This window comes from Pristiophorus japonicus, chromosome 20, assembly GCF_044704955.1.
Source record: "Pristiophorus japonicus isolate sPriJap1 chromosome 20, sPriJap1.hap1, whole genome shotgun sequence".
Lineage (NCBI taxonomy): Eukaryota > Metazoa > Chordata > Chondrichthyes > Pristiophoridae > Pristiophorus > Pristiophorus japonicus.
In genome coordinates this window covers 78,446,443-78,472,495 of record NC_091996.1, presented here as the reverse complement: position 1 = coordinate 78,472,495, position 26,053 = coordinate 78,446,443, and the positions used below count along the sequence as shown (strand labels likewise).

The following is a 26,053-nucleotide window of genomic DNA, read 5'->3' as shown; positions in this document are numbered from 1 at the left end:
ACAAGATCCTGTCAAAGGTCATCGCCAACAGGGTCAAGTCTGCTCTTGAGCTGGTGATTCTCCCGGACCAGACCTGCGCTGTCCCGGGCAGGAGGATCTCTGATAGCCTGGCGCTTCTCAGGGATACGATCGCCTACGTGCGGGACAGGGGGGTGGACACCTGCCTAATCAGCTTAGACCAGGAGAAGGCCTTTGACAGGATATCGCACATGTACCTGATGGACGTGCTCTCCAAAATGGGGTTTGGGGAGGGTATCCGCAATTGGATCCAACTGCTCTACAGAGACATCAGTAGCGCAGTTCTAATCAATGGGTGGGAAACTGAAAGCTTTCCGATCAGATCTGAAGTCAGGCAAGGCTGTCCTCTCTCGTCTGTCCTGTTTGTGTGTTGAATCGAGCCCTTTGCCGGGTCCATCAGGAAGGATGCGGGCATTAGAGGGGTGACAATCCCAGGCAGCGGAGGCGCTCAGGTCAAGACCTCCCTGTATGTGGACGATGTGGCCATCTTTTGCTCGGATCTGCAGTCGGTCCGCAGATTGATCACAATCTGCGACCAGTTTGAACTGGCCTTGGGAGCGAAGGTCAATCGCAGCAAAAGCGAGGCCATGTTCTTTGGCAACTGGGCTGACCAATCCTTTATTCCCTTCACCGTTAAGCCAGATTACCTGAAGGTGCTGGGAATATGGTTCGGAGCGGACGGGGCATGCGCCAAAAACTGGGAAGAGCGTATCGCCAAAGTGAAGCAAAAACTGGGATGGTGGAAGCTGTGCTTCCTCTCCATGGCAGGAAAGAACCTGGTCATCAGGAGTGAGGTGCTCTCGAGGTTGCTGCACGTGGCACAGGTCTGGCCCATCTCACGCTCCTGTGCCGCGGCAGTCACCCGGGCCGTCTTCCACTTTGTCTGGAGGTCCAAAATGGAATGTGTCCGCAGAGACACAATGTACAAATCTCTGGACAGTGGAGGAAAGGATGTTCCGAACGTGGCCCTCATCCTGATGGCCACCTTTGTGTACGGCTGTATCAAGCTGTGCACAGACCCCCGGTACGCAAACACCAAGTGTCACTACGTGCTGAGGTTCTACCTGTCCCTGGTGTTGCGAAGGATGGGCCTGGCCACGCTGCCGCGAAATGTCCCCACCAGTTGGACCATGCCTGTCCACCTGTCCTTCGTGGAAAAGTTTTTCACAAAAAACCCCTTTGACCACAAGGCCATAAAACAGTGGTCAGCACGTAAGGTCCTGGACGCCCTACGAAAGAAGGAGAGGGTGAACCCTGTCGGATGGTTCCCCGAGCAGACTGTCGAACTTGTTTGGCAGAACGTCTCATCGCCAGAGCTTTCACACAAGCACCAAGACGTAGCTTGGTTGCCGGTGAGGAGGGCCTTACCCGTCAGAGCATTCATGCACAGCCGATGTCTCAGCAGCACGGCACAGTGCCCCCGAGTCGGCTGCAGGGCGGACAAGACTGGCACCCATCTCCTTCAGGATTGCACCTTCGCAAGGCAGGTCTGGAAAGAGATGCAGTGGTTGCTGTTGAGGTTCATCCCAAGCAGCTCCGTAACACAGGACTCTGTGCTCTACGGGCTGTTCCCAGGGACACACACCGAGACAGACATCACCTGCTGCTGGAGGGCCATCAACTCGGTCAATGACGCTCTTTGGTCTTGCCAAAACTTGCTGGTCTTCCAGAGCAAGGAGATGACCACGTCTGCGTGTTGCAGACTGGCACAATCCAAGATCCAGGATTACGTGCTGAGGGACGCACTTAAAATTGGTGCATTCGCCGCAAAGGCACGGTGCGGAAGGGCCACAGTTTAAAGCCCTTCTGCCACAGTAAACCCGGGGGCAGGAATCAGTACAAAACTCCCCTCGGGCTGTACTTGTAACTTATTTTTTGTATACATGGAGCACCATGATCTGTAAACACCTATGTAGTGCCATGTACAATGCAAGGTCTGTTTCGTAATGCACGTTGAAAAGAAAAATGTAAATGTACCGTCACCCATTCCGTGTACTGCATAGTGACACATGTAATGTAGTTTGTTGAATGTACTACAAGGTATCCCGTATTGTACCGAATTGTACTTGAACTGAAAAGCAAGGAAATGTATCGAACGGAACTGCCGTCAGCACCCAAATGTAGTGTATGGGATTGCTGACTGCAGCTAAATGCACTGAACTGCTTTTGAATGTACTGTACAAATTTTTATATGAATAAAGTATATTTTGAAATATAAAAAAAATGTTCCACCCGCTCTGTGAATGAACAACTCCTTCTGGGCGATTAGAAACAGAAAAAACACTGAGTTTTGAGCTAACTTAAAGGTTGTCTCAGCTGGACGCTTTATTTGAAGTGATATATTTCTAGTAATTGTTTGGAAATTATATTTAATACAGCTGACACGCTATGCCAGTCCCGGGATCCACTTCACCAATTAAACCGATGAAATTCAATGTAAAATCCCATCGGTTACTCCTTGTGCTAGTACCTTATAAAACTGGCTCCATGCATCACATGGTACCAGCCTCATGGTGGGATGATTTAAGTGCTCCACACTGCATTGAAATATGTGTTTGGATGTATGTAAGGGAATCCACTTCTTTATTGTCTCTCGAATATGAACAAGTTACAGAACCATCCAAGGATCCGCTTTTAGGAGCTTTTATCTGTAACTGTACCATCCCTACGAGAAAGGACGTTCTTGCTATTGAGGGAGTACAGCAGAGGTTCACCAGACTGATTCTCGGGATGGCAGGACTGACATATGAGGAGAGACTGGATCGACTGGGCCTGTATCCACTGGAGTTTAGAAGATTGATAGGGGATCTCATAGAAACATATAAAATTCTGACGGGACGGGACAGGTTAGAGGCAGGAAGAATGTTCCCATTTCTGGGGTGTTCCAAAACCAGGGGTCATAGTCTAAGGATAAGGGGTAGGCCATTTATGGCTGAGATGAGGAGAACTTCTTCACTCAGAGAGTGGTTAACCTGTGGAATTCCCTACCGCAGAGAGTTATTGAGGCCAGTTCATTAGATATATTCAAAAGGGAGTTAGATATGACCCTTATAGCCAAAGGGATCAAGGGGTATGGAGAGAAAGCAGGAAAGGGGTACTGAGGTGAATGATCAGCCATGATCTTATTGAATGGTGGTGCAGGCTCGAAGGGCCGAATGGCCTACTCCTGCACCTAATTTCTATGTTTCTATGTACTGCAACTTGGCCTTGACCGCAAAGTTAGAATGTGTATCGAGCCTCAAACTGGAGTCAGGGGCGATAGCGATTGGAATAACAATCGAGAGATGTATAACGGACGGCAGATCCAAAGTCGCCCAGATTCAAAGTTGGCCTCCGACCTCACCCCAGCCATTGATCCATCTGTGCCTGGGTGTCGGTGGTGGAGTCGATCTCCGTTACAATTTTCCCAATTGATTCCGAGTGACCCTCGGCCACAGCCCTGGCAACATCTGACTGAAATAAAACAGAGAATGCTGGAACTCTCAGCGGTCTCAGGCAGCATCTGTGGGGACAGAAACTGAGTTAAATGTCTGGTCGATGACCCTTCGTCAGAACATGCAATAGTTCGAAAAGTAACAGATTCTTATGGAAGTTCTGGGGCCCTGAAAAGGGGAGCATGGGGTAAGTGGAAAGAACAAAATGGAAGGTTGTGATACGAGGGAAAGCAGAAGGGATTTGAGAGAAAGGGGGATGATGGGCTGAATTGAGATGGTAATAGCACAAGTTAGGAAACTAAAGGTGAGTCTAGATGGGGTATGATTCGCGGAATAATTGCCAGCTACCATGGAAAACAGAAGAAAACAAAATAAAAATAAAGGAGGGGGAAAGGTTTTGTAAAAAAAAAAGCGAGGAAAGGGAGCAAACTGTGGGGAGAGATTATGGACTGAAATTGTTGAACTCGATGTTAAGTCCAGAAGATTGCTAAGTACCTGAATGAAAGATGAGCTGCTGTTCATCCAGCTTGCCTTGAGCTTCATTGGAACAGTGTAGGAGGCCGCAGACAGAGAGGTCAGAGTGGGAGTGGAGAATTAAAGTGACAGGCGACCAGATGCTCGGGGTCACCCTTGTGGAATGAACAGAGGTGTTCGCAAAATGGTCACCCAATCTGCCTTTGGTCTCCACAATGTAGAAGAGAATGTCTGACTGAAGTTTGCTGGACTGCAGATTCTCAGACCCTCGATATTGAATGTAGAATGATGTAATACTTTTCACAAAATGTCATCACTCGACTTTATAAAAGATAATAGGAAGATATCTTAACATCTCCCTGAAATAATTGCAATATTTACCTGAGTTCCCTGTCACTGACTATTTACAATCTATATTAACGACTTGGAGGAAGGGACCGAGTGTAACGTAGCCAATTTGCTGACAATACTAAGATGGGAAGAAAAGCAATGTGTAAGGAGGACACAACAAACCTGCAAAAGGACATAGACAGGCTAAGTGAGTGGGCAGAAATTTGGCAGATGGAGTATAATGTTGGAAAGTGTGGGGTCATGCACTTTGGCAGAACAAATCAAAGAGCAAGTTATTATTTAAATGGAGAAAGATTGCAAAGTGCTGCAGGACAGTGGGACCTAGGGGTACTTGTGCATGAAACACAAAAGGATAGTATGTAGGTACAGCAAGTGCTCAGGAAGGTCAATGGTATATTGGCCTTTATTGCAAAGGGGATGGAGTATAAAAGCAAGAAAGTCTTACTACAGCTATATAATTATTATAAATCCGTCAACTCACATTAACATAGCTCATTTTAGACTCGCTCTTGCCTTACAAAAGTCACTTTGTGGGGACCACCACGTGGCAATGCTCCCGGGTGCATTTGCTTTTTAAGGCGCCATCTTGGATTCCACGAGACTTCTCCTTGGGCGCCGCCATCTTTGATGCTCTGCTGCTTTGGACACGAGGCCGCCGCCATCTTGCTCTCCGCCGCTCCGGATGCCCTCCGCCGCTGCAGCCTCCGCTCCCCTCCGCTGCCACCTGACTTGCCGCCTCTCCTGCGGCCGTCGTCGTCGCTTCTCCGGCAGCCACCGTAGCCGCCTCCCCTGCGACCGTCATGGACTCTCCAGCCGCCGCACTTGCCTCCTCCCCTGCGGCCTCCGTAGCGGCCGTCATGGCCGCCGACCTCCCGCTGCTGCCGCTGCCCGACTCTCGCTCTGCATGGGCCCCTCCGATCCTCCAGCCATCCTGGATCTCTCATACCCTGCCCGCAGCGCCCCACCGGCTCAACCCCTCCCCGCCACGAGGCCCGCCTCTGCAGGGCTGCTTGCCTGTGGGGCGCAGGATCTCTGTGTGAGGTCCGGGCCTGGGGCTTGCCTGTGGGTGGATTGAGGCTGCAGCTCCAGCTCGGTCGGCGCTGCTCTCTGGGGACCCGGGGCACGGCAGCACCCTGGGGAGCAGCAGCCTGTGGGGCGATGAAGTCTTCCCGGGTCCCACGGACCGTCCCCATCCACCTCCGGCCGAGGAGCATCGGCCCATCGCCTGCAACGACCCACAAAGGTAAACCGTGCGTCTCGTTCCCGTGGGATACCTGCACCATCGCTCTGCCAAGAACAGGTATCAGTTCCCTGGTGTACGTACTCAGCTTCACCGTGACCGGGACCAGCTTGGGTCGTGCAGCTGGGTTAATCCACAGTTTATCAAAAGTTCTCTGACTCATCAACGACAGACCCGAGCCCGTGTCCACTTCCATACTCACAGGGATTCCGTTGATTTTTACTTCCATTACCACTGGGGGCAAATTGTCGATGCACGTATAGAGTCCCAACACCTCATCATCTTCTGCCTGCTCCTCACTGAACAGTGGATCATCCCCCATCTCCTCAGCCACATGGTGAGTCCGATTTCTTTTACACATACGCTGAAGGTGGCCTTTCAGGTGGCAGGTATTGCACGTATACTTCGCAAACCTGCACCGGTGAGCCCCATGGCTTCCTCTGCAGCGCCAGCATGGTGCTGCTTGATTGGCCTCCCTCAGTGGATTCTGAGTTCCAGGACCCCGAGGTCCGTGCTATCTGCCCCGGGCAGAGCCACGTTCTGCAGTTTTGTCTATGGTGGGCGCTATCCTGTGGACAGTACCTGCTAGGTTCGAGACTGTGTGGATCATTTGTTTGGTGCTGCAAGTCGAGGTCATATATGCCCGGCTGATGATGATGGCCTTTGTCAGGGTGACTGTGGGTTCCGTGGCTAGCAGCTTGTGAAGGAGGCCCTCATGACCAATCCCCATAACGAAAACGTCCCGCAACGACTCGTCAAGGTGTGCGCCAAAATCACACGGTGCCGAGAGTCTCCTGAGGTCCGCAGCATATTTGGTGATATCCCGGTCCTCGGGTCTGCAGTGATGGTAAAATTTCTATCTGGCCGTGAGGATGCTATCCTTTGGTTTCAACTGGTCACGAATGAGTTCAGTCAGCTCTTCATATTACTTGTCCCTGGTGCTCCCGGGTGCCAGCAAATCCCTGACGAGACAATAAATCTCATCGCCACAACTGGAGAGCATATCGCCTGACGCTTCTCTCTCAGTGCGTTCGTGTGCTCCATCAGATCGTTTGCTGTAAAGTAGTGCCCGAGCCTTTCCGTAAAGGCCTGCCAATCATTGCCAATAGTAAAATCCTTTAGCGAGCCCAGAGTAGCCATGGTTGTGTGGAGTTCGTCCGCTTCCTTGTCGCCAATGTGATGTATGTAGCACACAAATCACTGACTCCACACGGTCTGGTGTTAATCTAACTGCTGTAACCTTCGTCCTTTATTGAACAGCTCCAGAGTGACTCTCAGGTGTGGTGGTCAGCCTTTTATACTGCCTCTTGCAGGTACTTTCAGGTCTCCCACCACAGCGCCCTCTGTGGTGTACCATTGTGCTTATTATACATTTAAGGTACCAGGACGATACACACATCAATACATAACAGTTTCTACTTAAACATTTACTGTGTTCCAGTAACTTTCCCCATTCTCTATTTCTATTTAAACAGTCACTGTGTTCCCCTTATCGCCCCCGACCTCTGGCTCAAATTAAACAGCCACTGTGTTCCCCTACTGCCCCACTCTCTATTTCTATTTAAACACTCACTTTGCTCCCCTTACCTTCCCTGTCCTCTGATTCTAATGAAACTGTCACTGTGTTCCCGTAAATTTTCCTCTGCTCTATTTCTCATTTAAAAAGTTACAGTATGCCCCTTTCTTCCTCGTTTTTCATATTCTAATGAAAAAGCTCCAGTGTTCCCCTTAATTTCCCTGTCCTTTGATTCTAATTAAACACTCATTGTTTTACCCTTACCTCCCCTATTCTCTGCTTCTAATTAAAAAGTGACTATATTCACCTCAACACCCAATGTTCCACTATTTCCAGTAATGCCATCTCCGAGCTCATCTTGTTAATGAGACCCAACTCCTGGTTCAACTTCCCAATAAATTGCTGAGAATATAAGAACGTTAGAACATAAGAAATAGGAGCCGATGTAGGCCACCTGGTCCCTCGAGCTTGCTCCACCATTTAATAATATCAGGGCTGAACTGACCATGGACTTAGCTCCATGTACCTGCCCATTCCCCGTAACCATTTATTCCCTTGTCACTTAAAAATATGTCTATCTCTGCCTTAAATATATTCAATGACCCAGTCTCCACACCTCTCTGTGGCAGAGAATTCCATACATTTACAACCCTCTGAGAGAAGAAATTCCTCCTCATCTCAGGGCCCCTTATTCTGAGACAATGTCCCCGAGTTTTAGTTTCCCCAACGAGTGGAAATATCCTCTCTGCATCCACCTTGTCGAGCCCCTCATTATTTTATAAGTTTCAATAAATCATCACTCATTCTTCTGAATGCCAATGTGTATAGTAGGCCCAACCTACTCAACCTATCTTCATAAATCAACTCCCTCATCTCCAGAATCAACTTAGTGAACCTTCACTGAACAGCCTCCAATGCAAGTATATCCTTCCTTAAATACGGAGATCAAACTGCACGCAGTACTCCAGGTGTGGCCTCACCAATACCCTGTACAGTTGTAGCAGGACTTCTCTGCTTTTAAACTCTATCCCCCTTGCAATAAAAGCCAATATTCAATTTGCCTTCTGGATTACTTGCTGTACATGCATACTAACTTTTTGTGTTTCATGCACAAGGACCTCCAGGTCCCTCCGTACTGCAGCACTTTGCAATTGTTTTCCACTTAAATTATAATTTGCTTTTGTATTTTTTCTGCCAAATTGGATAACCTCACATTTTCCCACTTTGTATGTCATCTGCAAAATTTTTGCCCACTCACTTAGCCTGTCTATATCCCAATGTAGATGTTTTGTGTCCTCCGCACAATTTGCTTTCCCACCCATCCTCGTATCATCAGCAAATTTGGCGGCATTACACTCGGTCCCTTCATCCAAGTCATCAATATAGATTGTAAATAGTTAAGGCCCCAGAATCAATCCATGCAGTACCCCACTAGTTACTGTTTGCCACCTGGAAAATGACCCATTTATCCCTTCCCCCGGTCTCCCCTCCCTGCCCTTCTCCCGGTCTCACTCCCCCTTCCCCCGATCTCTCGCCCCCCCCTTCCCCTGGTCTCTCTTACCCCCCTTCCCCCGGTCTCTCCCCAACCCCCCCTACCCCCAGTCTCTCTCCTGGTCCCCACCTCCTGGTCCAATCCAGCCCGTCACCCACCCCCCCCCCCCGCCCAGTCTTTTCCCCTCCCCCCGGTCTCTTCCACCCCCCACCCCCGGTCTCTCCCCACCCCACAGTCCCGCCCGTCCCCCCGGACACCCTCGTCCCCTCACATCCCCCCACCCGCCGGTCTCTCCTTGCCCCCCATCTCCCAGTCTCCCCACTCCCAGTCTCTCACCCCACCTCCCCACCCCACCTGACCTCCCCCCCCACCTCCCCCCGTCCCGGTCTCCCCCACCACCCCGGTCTCTCTCTGCCCCAGTCTCCCTCTCTATCCTGTCAAGTGCCCTCAGAATCTTATACGTTTCAATAAGATCACCTCTCATTCTTCTAAACTCAAATGTGTACAGGCCCAACCTGCTCAACCTTTCTGCATAAGTCAACTCCTTCATCTCAGCAATCAACCAAGTGAACCTTCTCTCAACTGCCTCCAAAGTAAGTATATCCCTCCTTAAATAAGGAGACCAAAACTGTACACAGTACTCCAGGTGTAGCCTCACCAATACCCGTACAGTTGTAGCAGGACTTCTCTGCTTTTATATTCTATCCCCCTTGCAATAATTGTCAACATTCCATTTGCCTTCCAAATTACTTGCTGTATCTGCATACTAACTTTTTGTGTTTTATGTACAAGAACCCCCAGATCCCTCTGTAGTGCAGCATTTTGCAATCTCTCTCCACTTAAATAATAATTTGCTTTTTTATTTTTCCTACCAAAGTGGATAATCTCACATTTTCACACATTATACTCCATCTGCCAAAATTTTTCGCTCACTAAGCCTATCTATATTGCTTTACAGATTCTTTTCATCCTCCACACAACTTGCTTTCCCATCCATCTTTGTATCATCAGCATATTTGGCTACATTACACTCGGTCCCTTCATCCAAGTCATTAATATAGATTGTAAATAGTTGAGGCCCCAGCACTGATCCCTGTGGTTAACCACTAGTTACAGTTTGCCAATCTGAAAATGACCCATTTTTCCCAACTCTCTGTTTTCTGTTAGTTAGCCAATCCTCTAAATATATGCTAATATATTACCCCCAACCCTGTGAGGTCTTACCTTGCGATAGTCGGTCCCGGGCCTTCTGTGTAGGTCTGTTTGTTGCATCAGTTTGAGCTGCAGTGGGGATGGAGAAGAAACTGCTGGCTTTCACCCCGAGTACTTCTGAGCCCAGTAGGACCAACAATTTCCAATGTGGGACTGTCAGGGGAGGTGGGTTCCCTTCCTTGTAGGACATTAATGAACCAGATGGGTTGTGGGTTTTCTTACGCACACCCTTTTTCCTGTTTGAAATTCATTTTACATGGTGTTAAAAGCAGAGGATTTGCAGATCTGATGGAGTCACACGATTCATCAGGACCAGAATATTATCGGCCTCTGAACGTGGAACCAAAAAGCACCATTCACAGCGGAGAGACACCATACACGTGCTCTGTCTGTGGACAAAGCTTCAGTCGATCGTCCCAACCTGGGGAGACACAAGTGCAGTCACACTGGGGAGAGGCCGTTCACCTGCTCCAAGTGTGGGAAGGGATTCACTCAGTCATCCCACCTGCTGAGACACCAGCAAGTTCACATGAGACTTCAGGGGTTGGATACTGCTCTTGGTCAGATCCAGGACTGAACCATGTTCATTCTGAGAGTTCGGGTTTGTTTCTGCTGATATTAATAACCCCTATAACTGGGCAAGAATTTAATATTTTGGATATATATCTGATTTTGTTCTCGGGGCTGTAATGTCCCTTTAAGAAATGCTGTCTGTGATATTACCCTTTAATTCAGAGACTCATCAGATATTAGTCAGTGTGTGATGTCCCTGTGGGGTGCAGTATGTTCAATGTCTGACCCTGAGCTGCCCCAGGGAGGGGGCAGTGTGTGATCTCCCTGTGGGGTGCAGTGTGTTCAGTGTCTGACCTTGAGCTACCCCAGGTAAAAATGAAACTGTCTCCAGTATTCAGTGGGAAAGGGGATTAAATTACACCGAGGATAATGAGCAGCCACCCACCGGTCTCAGCTTTATTGTCCAGTGATCACATTACCATCACACAGGAGCTCCTGATATTTACCTCCGGTGTGGATCATTGATGCAAGTGATGGTAAAAATGAAACTGTACCTACACCTGCTGTGGTTAATAAATCTGTAATTCTCTGATTTATTATGTCCTCTGTTTGCAAAGGAATCAAACACTTGCAACTCTCCAGTGAAATTTGCATAGTTTCTGTTTCCTCCCCAACCACTTCCAATATTTGTTGGCATCGTCTAGTGCAGTAATAACAAAGGCTGGGTTTAGTGTCATATAAAAAGAGACAGGGTCCAGTGTAATATAAACAGAGACATGGTCTCGTGTAATATAAACAGAGACAGGGTCCAGTGTAATATAAACAGAGACTGGGTCCAGTGTAATATAAACAGAGACAGGGTCTAGAGCAATATAAACAGGGACAGGGTCTAGTGTAATATAAACAGGGACAGGGTCCAGTGTAAAATAAACAGGGACAGGGTCTTGTGTAATATAAACAGAGACAGGGTCTTGTGTAATATAAACAGAGACAGGGTCTAGTGTAATATAAACAGAGACAGGGTCTAGTGTAATATAAACACAGACAGGGTCTAGTGTAATATAAACAGGGATAGGGTCCAGTGTAAAATAAACAGGGCAGGGTCTTGTGTAATATAAACAGAGACAGGGTCTTGTGTAATATAAACAGAGACATGGTCTAGTGCAACATAAACAAAGACAGGGTCTAGTGTAATATAAACAGAGACAGGGTCTGGTGTAATATAAACAGAGACAGGGTCGAGTGTAATATAAACAGGGACAGGGTCTAGTGTAATATAAACAGAGACAGGACTTAGTGCAATATAAACAGAGACAGGGTCTAGTGTAATACAAACAGAATCATGGTCTAGTGTAATATAAACAGAGACAAGGTCCAGTGTAATATAAACAGAGACAGGACCTAGTGTAATATAAACAGAGACAGGGTCCAGTGTAATATAAACAGAGACAGGGTCTGGTGTAATATAAACAGAGACAGGGTCTAGTGTAATATAAACAGAGACAGGGTCATAAGAACATAAGAATTAGGAACAGGAGTAGGCCATCTAGCCCCTCGAGCCTGCTCCGCCATTCAATAAGATCATGGCTGATCTGGTCGTGGACTCAGCTCCACTTACCCGCCCTCTCCCCGTAACCCTTAATTCCCTTATTGGTTAAAAATCTATCTATCTGTGATTTGAATACATTCAATGAGCTAGCCTCAACTGCTTCCTTGGGCAGAGAATTCCAGAGATTCACAACCCTCTGGGAGAAAAAATTCTTTCTCAACTCGGTTTTAAATTGGCTCCCCCATATTTTGAGGCTGTGCCCCCAAGTTCTAGTCTCCCCTACCAGTGGAAACAACCTCTCTGCCTCTATCTTGTCTATCCATTTCATGATTTTAAATGTTTCTATAAGATCACCCCTCATCCTTCTGAACTCCAACGAGTAAAGACCCAGTCTACTCAATCTATCATCATAAGGTAACCCCCTCATTTCTGGAATCAGCCTAGTGAATCGTCTCTGTACCCCCTCCAAGGCTAGTATATCCTTCCTTAAGTAAGGTGACCAAAACTGCACGCAGTACTCCAGATGCGGCCTTACCAATACCCTGTACAGTTGCAGCAAGACCTCCCTGCTTTTGTACTCCATCCCTCTCGCAATGAAGGCCAACATTCCATTCGCCTTCCTGATTACCTGCTGCACCTGCAAACTATCCTTTTGGGATTAATGCACAAGGATCCCCAGGTCCCTTTGCACCGCAGCATGTTGTAATTTCTCCCCATTCAAATAATATTCCCTTTTACTGTTTTTTTCCCAAGGTGGATGACCTCACACTTTCCGACATTGTATTCCATCTGCCAAACCTTAGCCCATTCGCTTAACCTATCCAATTCTCCTTGCAGCCTCTCTGAGTCCTCTACACAACCCGCTTTCCCACTAATCTTAGTGTCATCTGCAAATTTTGTTGCACTACACTCTGTCCCCTCTTCTAGGTCATCTATGTATATTGTAAACAGTTGTGGTCCCAGCACTGATCCCTGTGGCACACCACTAACCACTGATTTCCAACCGGAAAAGGACCCATTTATCCCGACTCTGTGCTTTCTGTTCGCCAGCCAATTCTCTATCCATGCTAATACATTTCCTCTGACTCCGCGTACCTTTATCTTCTGCAGTAACCTTTTGTGTGGCACCTTATCGAATGCCTTTTGGAAATCTAAATACACCACATCCATCGGTACACCTCTATCCACCATGCTCGTTATATCCTCAAAGAATTCCAGTAAGTTAGTTAAACATGATTTCCCTTTCATGAATCCATGCTGCGTCTGCTTGATTGCACTATTCCTATCTAGATGTCCCGCTATTTCTTCCTTAATGATAGTTTCAAGCATTTTCCCCACTTTTATTGCAAGGTGGTTGGAGTACAAGAGTAAGGAAGTCTTTCTACAATTGTACAGGGTTTTGTTGAGACCACAGAGGCGGTCCAACGATGGTTCACTAGATTGATCCCTGGGATGAGAGGGTTGTGTCTGAGGAGAGATTGAGTAGATTATACTCTCTGCAGTTTAGAAAAATGAGAGGGGATCTCATTGAAAAGTACAAGATTCTGAGGGGTATTGACAGGGTCGATGCTGAGAGGTTGCTTCCCCGGCTGGAGAGTCTAGAAATAGGGGGCATAGTCTCAGGATAAGGGGAAGGCCATTTCAGACTGAGTTGAGGAGGAATGTCCTCACTCAGACGGTTGTGAATCTTTGGAATTCTCTGCCTGAAAGGACTGTGGATGCTGAGTCATTGAGTATATTCAAGGCTAAGATCGATAGATTTATGGACTCAAGGGGAATCACGGGATTATGGGGAACAGACATGAAAGTGGAGTTGAGATCGATGATCAGCCATGATATCGAGTGACGGAGCAGGCTCGAAGTGCTGTATGGCCTACTCCTGCTTCCAATTCTTATGCTCTTATGTTCTTAAATTGTTTCCAGAGGCTGAAGGGTTTGTAACCAGAGGACACAGATTTAACTAGCACAAGAATCCGAGGGGAAATGAGGAAATAAATACGCAATGAGCTGTTGTGATCTGGAATACACTGCCTGAAAGGGTGTTGGGAGCAGATTCAGTGATAAGTTTCAGCAGGAAATTGGGTCAATACTTGAATTGAAAAATTGCAGATATATTGGGAAAGAGCAGCGGGGATGGGACTGATTCGGATATTGGGAAAGAGCAGGGGGAGTGGGACTGACTGGGAAAGAGCAGGGGGAGTGGGACTGATTGGGATATTGGGAAAGAGCAGGGGGAGTGGGACTGATTGGGATATTGGGAAAGAGCAGGGGGAGTGGGACTAATTGGTTATATCTTTCAAATGAGTGCCGGCACAGACACCAGTGGGGTAAATGTACACGTTCTGTGCTGTAACATTATGTGATTGTATAACTACATCACATCTCTGCTAATATTACACTAGGCCCTGTCCCTGTTTATATTACACTAGGCCCTGTCTCTGTTTATATTACACTGGACGCTGTCCATGTTTATATTACACTGGACTCTGTCTCTGTTTATATTACACTAGACCCTGTCACTGTTTATATTACACTAGACCCTGTCTCTGTTTATATTACACTAGACCCTGTCTCTCTTTATATTACACTGGACCCTGTCTCTGTTTATATTACACTCGACGCTGTGGTCTCACCAAAACCCTGTACAATTGTAGAAAGACTTCCTTACTCTTGTACTCCAACCCCCTTGCAATAAAAGCCAACATGCCATTCACCTTCATAATTGCTTGCTGTACTTGCATGCTAACTTTGAGTGTTTCCTGTACGAGAACACCCAAGCCTCTCTGAACACCCAACATTTAATATTTTCGCACAATTTAAAAAATCAATTTTTCTGTCCTTCCTAATAAAGTGAATAACCTCATAGTTCCCCACATTATGCTTCATCTGCCACCTTATTGCTCACTCTCTTAACCTGTCCATATCTCTTTGCAGATGCTTTGTGTTCTCCTCACAGTGCACTGTCCCACCCATCCCTCGATACTGCTCCTGACACCCGGCACCTCTTGAACCACTGCATCAACATTGGGAAGAAATGACTGGGCTGAGGTGTGTCTTGGATAAAAACATGAGGACCACTGTGTCTGTAGTGTGCACCATCTACAGCAGCAAGTCACCAAGGCTTTTTTGACAGCACTTTCCAAACCCACAACCTCCTCCAGGTAGAAGGACAAGGACAGCAGGTGCATGGGAATACTGGCACCTCCAAGTTCCCCTCCAAGTCACGCAGCATCCTGACCTCAGCACTGTGGGAGCACCTTCACCACATCGATTGCAGCACAGTTGAAGAAGGCAGCGGCTCACCACCACCTTCTAAAGGGGCAATTAAGGATGGGCAATAAATGCAGGCTGGTTCGCCCACATCCCGAGAATGAACAAATAAAGAACAAGCTGCAGAACTACCGACACCATCAGCTTTAAGGAGACGTTTCTCTTTGGAGATCGGATTGCCCATTGAGTTTGATTAAACTGATGATAAAGTAACAATGCTGCTTTGCCACGTGACAGTAACAGGTTATCAGAATATTCCCCATCGGGTGAAACCGAATGGCAGACTTGGATATCGTGTACATCCATCTTTTAAAAAGTTGAGGGAATTCCGTTTTAAGATAGATTCCATCCAGTTCATAATAAGTCCTCAATCAGCTCGTCTTATCATTGAGATATCAAGGACTAGGCACATGGTGTTTAAAAGAAAGCTGATTTATTTGACATTTACAGAATATCAAACTATAGCCCAGTTACAGGGGTTTTAACATCGGCAGAAACAAACTCCCAACTGCCAGAATGAACATGGTTCAGTTCCGGAAGCCAACTCATGCAGTCAATTGTGAACTCGCTGGTGTTTCAGGTAGTCGGATGACTGAGTGAATCCCTTCCCACACACAGAGCAGGTGAATGGCCTCTCCCTGGTGTGAATTTGCTGGTGTCTCAAGAGGTCGGATGACACAGCGAATCCCTTTCCACACACGGAGCAAGGGAACGGTCTCTCTTTCGTGTGAACTTGCTTGTTGTGTGCCAGTAGGTTGGATGACACAGCGAATCTCTTCCCACACATGGAGCAAGGGAACGGCCTCTCCCCAGTGTGAATTCGCTGGTGTCTCAGGAAATCAGATGACCGAGTGAATCCTTTCCCACACTCAGAGCAGGTGAACAATCTTTCCTTCGTGTGAACTCGCTTGTTGTGTGCCAGCAGGCTGGATAACTGAGTGAATTTCTTCCCACAGAAAGAGCAGCTGAACGGCCTCTCTCCATTGTGAAGTCGCCAGTGTTTCTGGAAAACGGCTAACCGAGCATATCCCTTCCCACAGACGGAACAGGTGAACGGCCTCTCCCCAGTGTGAATTTGCTGGTGTCTCAAGAGGTCGGATGACACAGCGAATCCCTTCCCACACATGGAGCAAGAGAACGGCCTCTCCTTCGTGTGAACTTGCTTGTTGTGTGCCAGCAGGTTGGATGACACAGCGAATCCCTTCCCACACATGGAGCAAGTGAACGGCCTCTCCTCAATGTGAATTCGCTGGTGTCTCAGGAGCTCGGATGACCGAGTGAATCCCTTCCCACACTCAGAGCAGGTGAACGGTCTCTCCTTCATGTGAACTTGCTTGCTGTGTGCCAGCAGGTTGGATGACTGAGTGAATCTCTTCCCACAGACAGAGCACCTGAATGGCTTCTCCCCAGTGTGAACTTGCTGATGTGTCAACATGGTACCTTACTGAGTGAAATCCCTCCCACACACCGAGCAGGTGAACGGCCTCTCCCTGGTGTGACTGCGCCGATGAATTTCCAGCTCAGACGGGTAATTGAATCCCTTCCCACAGTCCCCACGGTTTCTCCATGGAGCGGGTGTCCTGGTGTCTCTCCAGGTTGGACGATCAGTTGAAGCCTCGTCCACACAGAGAACACATGTACAGTTTCTCCCCGCTGTGAATGGTGCAATGATTTTTCAGGCTGTGAAACTGGCTAAAGGTCTTTCTACAGTCAGTGCATTGGAACACTCTCACTAGGGTGTGTGTGGCTCGGTGCTTTTCCAGTCACACAGACAGAACAGACAAACATTTCTCCTTCCACATTCAAAGGCTGATGATATTCAGGTCCTGATGAATCGAATGACTCTGTCAGATCTTGATGTGATGTTTGGTTTGAGTTTCTCGTCTGTAAATCCTCCCCTTCTAATATCCTGTAAAAGGAGTTTACAAAAGTCATCATTAAGTTCATGATAGAAATTCAGAACAGACAAGTCTAGTTTCTATACAATTTTCCTTCAAATGCTGGGGATGATTCAACCCAAAACCAGTCTGTTAATCATTTTCAGTTAGGGACTTAGCATGTGCTCACACCATCTTTCTCACCATTGATGTTAATAGAGCATCACACCTGCAAACCTGGTTTTAAATTTAAATTCACTCAACAAGTTTATTTAACAGAAGACAAACATGTAAACAGATCATGGCCCAATAATACAGATCTATATTCACAGAAGAAAGTCTGTTATCTAAATCCTCGAGTGGACAAAATAAAGATCCCAAATGCAAGAGTACCGTGAATCCTGTGTTAAAATGTTTCAAATCTTGTCCGGTTCCTTCCTTATTACAGAATTCCCCCTCCCTGTGGGAATAAATATTGGTTAAAAATTAATTGTAAATTTCTAACCGATTCTTACACTCTCAGAGTTTCAAGCTGACCAGATCTTTCTCTCAGAGAATCTCCAAACAGACTATTTGATTTAAACACAGCTCGCCTCTCCTTTAAATCCAGGATTACAATTACTGGGAATTTGAATACACAACCACACAAATTTAAAAGGGCCTGTAAGTGAATTATTCCTCACTCCAGCCTGTAACCAATGAAATTGTAACACCAAAGCTGAATTTCTGCTTTCGTGCGCCGGGTTAAAAACTTTTGACTGTACGTGGGGATTCTAACCCTGGGAATGAACATGGGGATTCTAATCCTGGGACTGTACATGGGCAATCCAACCCTGGGACTGTACATGGGGAATCCAACCCTGGGACTGTACTTGGGGATTCTAACCCTGGGACTGAACATGGGGATTCCAACCCTGAGACTGTACATGGGGAATCCAACCCTGGGACTGTACATGGGGAATCCAACCCTGGGACTGTATATGGGGATTCCAAACCTGAGACTGTACATGGGGATTCCAACCCTGGGACTGTACATGGGAAATCTAACCCTGGGATGGTAAAAGGGGGCCAGCTCTGGGGCTCTTCTGTTAGAATTGTGTGAGATCTAAACCGTAAGCTGGGCACTTACCAACGTCTTCAGGAGAGATGGTGAGAAATCCAACGGTGGAGAATGAATAAAATAAATGAGGAATTGACATTCACTCCCGGGCACTTGGACCCGGTTGCGAACAGACACCGATGCTCCGCAAACTCGGTTCCCGTGCTATGATGACTGCGCATGAGCTGTCACGCCATGAAGCGAGCGGACTGCACTCTGAACCTTCCCGCCTTCCTGTATAAAGATGGCGGTGAATCTGGGCCAGTTACCAGGAGAAAAACCCATCGCTGCAAACGCTGGAGTTTCGGGTTATTACTCGGGGCTTGCGGCCTACACCAGTTCATTATGAAGCCTCCCCGCCCATTTGCCGATCGATGATTCGCCTGCGCCTCGCTGATTCTCACCCGGTACAGAGTCCGGCTCCAGCCTGAGCTCGTCTCAGCGTCCGTGCGTCTCCAGTGCTCGCTCTGCGCATGCCCAGCTCACACTGCCCGGGAGATTGACGGCAGCTCCGGACCAATAGAAACAGCGGGGGCGAGGCTGGAGGACCGAGCGGGCGGTTGGTCCTCCAAAAATTGGAGTCCGAGGTGGGCGGGGCTGAGCCCGGGTCTCCCGCACTGAGCATGCGCGGGCGGAGAAGACGGCTGTCAGTCGACCGGATGCTTCGGGAAGGTGGTAGGAGATTGTGGGCGCGGGGGAGGATGTGGACCCACGGGTGGGCCTGGGAGAATTCATACACACCCGGTGTAGGCCTCAGGGTCAGAATCAGAGCCCACAGAACCCGGGTTTGCCCCGCGGTGACAGGCCCGGGTCAGCGGGGTCACTGGCGCAAGCGCGGGCAACTTGGGCAGGAACAATTAGTGGGCGGGGCTTCAGGGTCCCAGTGCCTGCGAGATGGAGTAACCTGGGCAACACGCGCGTCATCACCTCACAACACCAACCTGGATTTATATAGCGCCTTCAACCTGGTAAAATAGCCAAAGCCGTTTCTCAGGAGCGTTATAGAGAATAGTTTGATACTGAGGCGGAGAGATTTAGAATCACAGAAATTTACGGCACAGAAGGAGGCCATTCAGCCTGTGTCCGCGCCGGCCGACACAGAGGAGGTGGGACCAGTACAAACCGGACGGTCTGAACCTGGGCAGGACTGGAACCAATGTACGAGGGGGAGTGTTTGCTTGTGCTGTTGGGGAGGAGTTAAACTAATATGGCAGGGGGATGGGAACCTATGCAGGGAGACAGATGGAAGTAAAATGGGGGCAGAAGCAAAAGGTAGAAAGGGGATAAGGAAAGGTGGAGGGCAGAGAAATCAAAGGCAAACATCAAAAAGGGCCACATTACAACATAATTCTAAAAGGACAAAGTGTGTTTAAAAAAACAAGCCTGAAGGCTCTGTGCCTCAATGCGAGGAGCATTCCTAATAAGGTGGATGACTTAACTGTGCAGATAGCAGTTAACGGATATGATGTAATTGGCATCACGCAGACATGGCTCCAGGGTGACCAAGGCTGGGAACTCAACATCCAGGGGTATTCAATATTCAGGAAGGATAGACAGAAAGGAAAAGGAGTTTAAAGAGGAGATTAACGCAATAGTAAGGAAGGACATTAGCTTGGATGATGTGGAGTCTATTTGGATGGAGCTGCAGAACACCAAAGGGCAGAAAACACGAGTGGGAGTTATGTACTGACCACCAAACAGTGGTCATGAGGTTGAAGATGGCATCAAACAGGAAATTAGGGATGTGTGCAATAAAGGTACAGCAGTTATCATGGGTGACTTTAATCTACATATAGATTGGGCTATCCAAACTGGTAGCAATACGGTGGAGGAGAATTTCCTGGAGTGTATTAGGGATGGTTTTCTCGACCAATATGTCGAGGAACCATTAGAGGGCTGGCCATCTGAGACTGGGTCTTGTGTAATGAGAGAGGATTAATTAGCAAACTTGTTCTGCGAGGCCCCTTGGGGAAGAGTGACCATAATATGGTAGAATTCTCCATTAAGATGGAGAGTGACACAGTTAATTCAGAGACTAGAGTCCTGAACTTAAAGAAAGGTAACTTAGATGGTATGAGACGTGAATTGGCTAGGATAGACTGGCGAAAGATACTTAATGGGTTGACGGTGGATAGGCAATGGCAGGCATTTAAAGATCGCATGGATGAACTTCAACAATTGTACATCCCTGTCTGGAGTAAAAATAAAACAGGGAAGGTGGCTCAACCGTGGCTAACAAGGTAAATTAGGGATCGTGTTAAATCCAAGGAAAAGGCATATAAATTGGCCAGAAAAAGCAGCAAACCTGAGGAATGGGGGAAATTTAGAATTCAGCGGAGGAGGACAAAGCGTTTAATTAGGAGGGGGAAAATAGAGTAAGTTTGCAGGGAACATAAAAACTGACTGCAAAAGCTTCTACAGATATGTGAAGAGAAAAAGATTAGTGAAGATAAATGTAGGTCCTTTGCAGTCAGAATCAGGTGAATTTATAATGGGGAACAAAGAACTTGCAAACCAATTGAACAAATACTTTGGTTCTGTCTTCCAGAAATACTAGGGGACCGAGGGTCTAGCGAGAAGGAGGAACTGAAGGAAATCCTTAATAGTCAGGAAATTGTGTTGGGGAAATTGATGGGATTAAAAGCAGATAAACCCCACGGGCCTGATAGTCTGCATCCCAGAGTACTTAAGGAAGTGGCCCTAGAAATAGTGGATGCATTGGTGGTCACTTTCCAACATTCTATAGACTCTGGATCAGTTCTTATGGATTGGAGGGTAGCTAATGTAACCCCAACTTTTAAAAAAGGAGGGAGAGAGAAAACAGGGAATTATATACCAGTTAGCCTGACATCGGTAGTGGGGAAAATGTTGGAATCAATTCAAGATGAAATAGCAGCGCATTTGTAAAGCAGTGACAAGTCAGTATGGATTTATGAAAGGGAAATCATGCTTGACAAATCTTCTCGAATTTTTTGAGGATGTAACTAGTCGAATGGACAAGGGAGAACCATTGAATGTGCTGTATTTGGATTTTCAAAAGGCTTTTGACAAGGTCCCACATGAGATTACTGTGCAAAATCAAAGCACAATGGTATTGGGGGTAATGTATTGACGTGGATAGAGAACTAGTTGGCAGACAAGGAGCAAAGAGTAGAACTAAACGGGTCCTTTTCAGAATGGCAGGCAGTGACTAGTGGAGTGCCGCAGGGCTCAGTGCTGGGACCCCAGCTATTTACAATATATATTAATGATTTGGACGAAGGAATTGAATGTGCCACCGGGTACACCTGTACCAACCTTCTGACTTGGCACAGAGTCTTAGTAAGTTGATAAGTGGGATTGCCCTAGGTCTCCATCAGTTACCCAGAAAGAGAGCTTTCCCTCTGCAATATGCTGCAGGTTTCCTTGGGCTTGTTCCACAAACAAAGATCCATACATTACTTCCAGCCATTTCATTGTAGATGATTTGTTCCCTTTTATAATCTGGTTTACCCGCTTTTTAGCATTAAACCAGTTGCAACATATGTGCGTGGAGGCCTACAAAAGGCCGTGAGACAAGGACTCGGGCAGTGTCGGTGAGAGGCGACAGTCCGGGGTGCGTGGAGGCCTACAAAAGGCCGTGAGACAAGGACTCGGGCAGTGTCGGCGAGAGGCGATAGTCCGGGGTGCGTGGAGACCTACAAAAGGCCGCGAGACAAGGAGTCGAGCAGTGTCTGTGAGAGGCGATAGTCCGGGGTGTGTGGAGACCTACAAAAGGCCGTGAGACAAGGAGTCGAGCAGTGTCGGCGAGAGGTGACAGTCCGGGGTGTGTGGAGACCTACAAAAGGCCGTGAGACAAGGAGTCGAGCAGTGTCGGCGAGAGGCGACAGTCCGGGGTGTGTGGAGACCTACAAAAGGCCGTGAGACAAGGAGTCGAGCAGTGTCGGCGAGAGGCGGAGCTTGTGCAGCTACAGGAGGAAGGCAAAAAAGAAGTAGAAAGAAATAGAAAGGTGACGTCACAGCCAAGAGGGTAAGTGATTGGCTGCTGATTGGTGAGTAGTTTTTCTTTTTTCTCTTCTGTAACAGTGAGTAAACTTTAGCATTGTTGTTGCCAATTTAAGTGTATCTAAGGGTTAAGCCATGGCAGGAGAACTCGGTCACGTGATATGCTCCTCCTGTAACATGTGGGAACTCGGGGACACTTCCGGTGTCCCTGACAACTACGTGTGCGGGAAGTGTATCCGCCTCCAGCTCCTGACGGTCCGCATTGCGGAATTGGAGCTGAGGGTGGATTCACTCTGGAGCATCCATGATGCTGAGAATGACGTGAGTAGCACGTGTAGCGAGTTGGTCTTACCGCAGGTGAAGGGAATGGAAGCCAGATAGGGAATGGAAGACCAGCAGGAAGAGTAGTGCAAGGAAGATAGTGCCGGGGTCCCCTGCGGTCATCCCCCTGCAAAACAGATACACCGCTTTGAGTACTGTTGAGGGGGATGAATCATCAGGGGAGGGCAGGAGCAGCCTAATTCATGGCACCGTGGCTGGCTCTGCTGCACAGGAGGGCAGGAAAAAGAGTGGGAGAGCGATAGTGATAGGGGATTCAATTGTAAGGGGAATAGATAGGCGTTTCTGCGGCAGCAAACCGAGACTCCAGGATGATATGTTGCCTCCCTGGTGGAAGGGTCAAGGATGTCTCGGAGCGGGTGCAGGACATTCTGAAAAGGGAGGGTGAACAGCCAGTTGTCGTGGTGCACATTGGTACCAACGATATAGGTAAAAAAAGGGCTGAGGTCCTACGAGACGAATTTAAGGAGCTAGGAGCTAAATTAAAACGTAGGACCTCAAAAGTAGTAATCTCGGGATTGCTACCAGTGCCACGTGCTAGTCAGAGTAGGAATCGCAGGATAGCACAGATGAATACGTGGCTTGAGCAGTGATGCAGCAGGGAGAGATTCAAATTCCTGGGGCATTGGAACCGGTTCTGGGGGAGGTGGGACCAGTACAAACCGGATGGTTTGCACCTGGGCAGGACCGGAACCAATGTCCTAGGGGGAGTGTTTGCTAGTGCTGTTAGGGAGGAGTTAAACTAATATAGCAGGGGTATGGGAACCAATGCAGGGAGATAGAGGGAAACAAAATGGAGACAGAAGCAAAAGACAGAGGAGATGAGTAAAAATGGAGGGCAGAGAAACCCAAGGCAAAAAACAAAAAGAGCCACAGTACAGCAAAATTCTAAAGGGTCAAAGTGTAATTAAAAAGGCAAGCATGAAAGCTCGGTGCCTCAATGCGAGGAGTATTCGGAACCCAGGAGAGGGCTCTGAGCTAGTTAGAGTGGGTTCGAGCTCAGATGAACAGGACCCCAAGAAAGAATGCAAAAGGCAGGAGGCAACAGAGCAGAGTAGCACTGGGGTAAGTGGAAACCACAAGGTGATAGGAAGGGACAATATGTATGAATATAAAGGGGCTGCAGGAGGGATCAAAACTAAAAATCATGGTTTTAAAAACTAGTATTAAAACACTCTACCTAAACGCACGCAGCATTCGAAATAAAGTAAATGAGTTGATGGCACAAATCATTACAAATGGGTATGATTTGGTGGGCATTACAGAAACGTGGTTTCAGGGTGGCCAAGACTGGGAATTAAACATACAGGGGTACCTGACTATTCGGAAAGATAGACAAGAAGGGAAAGGAGGTGGGGTAGCTCTGTTAATAAAGGATGATATCAGGGCAGTTGTGAGAGACGATATTGACTCTAATGAACAAAATGTTGAATCATTGTGGGTGGAGATTAGAGATAGTAAGGGGAAAAAGTCACTGGTGGCCGTAGTTTATAGGCCCCCAGATAATAACTTCATGATGGGGCGGACAATAATCAAGGGAATAATGGAGGCATGTGAAAAAGGAATGGCAGTAATCATGGGGGATTTTAACCTACATATCGATTGGTCAAATCAGATCGCACGGGGTAGCCTTGAGGAGGAATTCATAGAATGCATACGGGATTGTTTCTTAGAACAGTATGTTACAGAACCTACAAGGGAGCAAACTATCTTTGATCTGGTCCTGTCAAATGAGACAGGAATAATAAACGATCTCCAAGTAAAAGATCCTCTCGGAATGAGTGATCATAGTATGGTTGAATTTGTAATACAGATTGAGGCTGAGGAAGTAGTGCCTCAAACGAGCATACTATGCTGAAACAAAGGGGACTACAGTGGGATGAGGGCAGAGTTGGCTAAAGTAGACTGGGAACACAGACTAAACGGTGGCACAATTGAGGAACAGTGGAGGACTTTTAAGGAGCTCTTTCATAGTGCTCAACAAAAATATATTCCAGTGAAAAAGAAGGGCGATAAGAGAAGGGATAACCAGCCATGGATAACCAAGGAAATAAAGGAGAGTATCAAATTAAAAACCAATGCGTATAAGGTGGCCAAGGTTAGTGGGAAACTAGAAGATTGGGAAAATTTTAAACGACAGCAAAGAATGACTAAGAAAGCAATAAAGAAAGGAAAGATCGATTACGAAAGTAAACTTGCGCAAAACATAAAAACAGATAGTAAAAGCTTTTACCGATATATAAAACGGAAAAGAGTGACTAAAGTAAATTTTGGTCCCTTAGAAGATGAGAAGGGGGATTTACTAATGGGAAATGTGGAAATGGCTGAGACCTTAAACAATTATTTTGCTTCGGTCTTCACAGTGGAAGACACAAAAACCATGCCAAAAATTGCTGGTCACGGGAATGTGGGAAGGGAGGACCTTGAGATAATCACTATCACTAGGGGGATAGTGCTGGATAGGCTAATGGGACATAAAGTCGACAAGTCCCCTGGTCCGGATGAAATGCATCTCAGGGTATTAAAAGAGATGGCGGAAGTTATTGCAGATGTATTCGTTATAATATACCAAAATTCTCTGGACTCTGGGGAGGTACCATCAGATTGGAAAGCAGCTAATGTAACACCTCTGTTTAAAAAAGGGGGCAGACAAAAGGCAGGTAACTATAGGCCGGTTAGTTTAACATCTGTAGTGGGGAAAATGCTTGAAGCTATCACTAAGGAAGAAATAGCGGGACATCTAGATAGGAATAGTGCAATCAAGCAGACGCAACATGGATTAATGAAAGGGAAATCATGTTTAACTAATTAACTGGAATTCTTTGAGGATATAACGAGCATGGTGGATAGAGGTGTACCGATGGATGTGGTGTATTTAGATTTCCAAAAGGCATTCAATAAGGTGCCACACAAAAGGTTACTGCAGAAGATAAAGGTACGTGGAGTCAGAGGAAATGTATTAGCATGGATCGAGAATTGGCTGGCTGACAGAAAGTAGAGAGTCGGGATAAATGGGTCCTTTTCGGGTTGGAAATCGGTGGTTAGTGGCAGAAAGACACGCTCGAGGGACACGTGACCGGGGCCCACGGCCTGATTGATGGGTGCTTCCGACCAATGGGGAGCGAGTGGGGCGGAGCTGGAGGAGCGATCCGGCGGCGGGTCCTCCAACCAATCGGGGAGCCCGAGGGGCGGGATCTGTGCCGCTGATTGGCTGAGCCGCAACAACAACAACTTGTATTTATACACGTCACAAAAGGCCGGAAGGCGCTTCCCTGCGCGCGGTGTGAGAATGTTCCAGGACAACTATATTGGGCCCCGAGACACAACAATCAATGAAGGCAGGGGAGAAAAAGGTCGCTCAAAGAGGCGGCTTTTAAGGAGCGTCTTGAAGGAGAAAGAGAGGGAGAGGTTTAGGGAGGGAGTTCCTGAGCTTGGGGCCCAGGCAGCTCAAGGCACGGCCACCGCTGGTGGAGCGATTATAATCCGGGATGGTCAAGGCCAGAGTTAGAGGCTATCTCAGGGGGAGTGTGGGGGTTGTGAGACTGAAGGAGATCACAGAGATAGGGAGGGGCGAGGCCGTGGAGGGATTTGTAAATAAGGAGAATTCTGAAATCGAGGCATTGCTTAACCGGGAGCCAAGGTCAGTGAGCACAGGGGTGGTGGGTGATCCTTACCAACAGATCCA

At 47.5% G+C, this 26,053-nt stretch overlaps 1 protein-coding gene across 4 annotated transcripts; it reads right to left on the bottom strand.

Moving 5' to 3' along the window:
- Positions 1-15,512: 15,512 nt before the first annotated feature.
- On the bottom strand, positions 15,513-18,495 carry LOC139232610 (zinc finger protein 623-like). Of its 4 annotated transcripts, XM_070863046.1 has the most exons (3): positions 18,450-18,495; positions 17,340-17,406; positions 15,513-16,978 (listed from the first exon to the last, which is right to left on the bottom strand). In XM_070863046.1, exon 3 carries the CDS (start codon positions 16,502-16,504, stop codon positions 15,623-15,625), a length of 882 nt encoding a protein of 293 aa, XP_070719147.1. In that variant the 5' UTR covers positions 16,505-16,978; positions 17,340-17,406; positions 18,450-18,495; the 3' UTR covers positions 15,513-15,622. The 4 variants fall into 4 exon arrangements, with proteins under 4 accessions (XP_070719147.1, XP_070719149.1, XP_070719148.1 ...); XM_070863048.1 differs by lacking the exon at positions 17,340-17,406 and having other exon boundaries at positions 18,450-18,491; XM_070863047.1 differs by lacking the exons at positions 17,340-17,406; positions 18,450-18,495 and adding an exon at positions 18,076-18,206.
- Positions 18,496-26,053: the final 7,558 nt, after the last annotated feature.

Bases quoted from the DNA above. Each gene is read 5' to 3' on its own strand.
- LOC139232610 (XM_070863046.1), bottom strand. From the start codon at position 16,504: ATGTTGACACATCAGCAAGTTCACACTGGGGAGAAGCCATTCAGGTGC.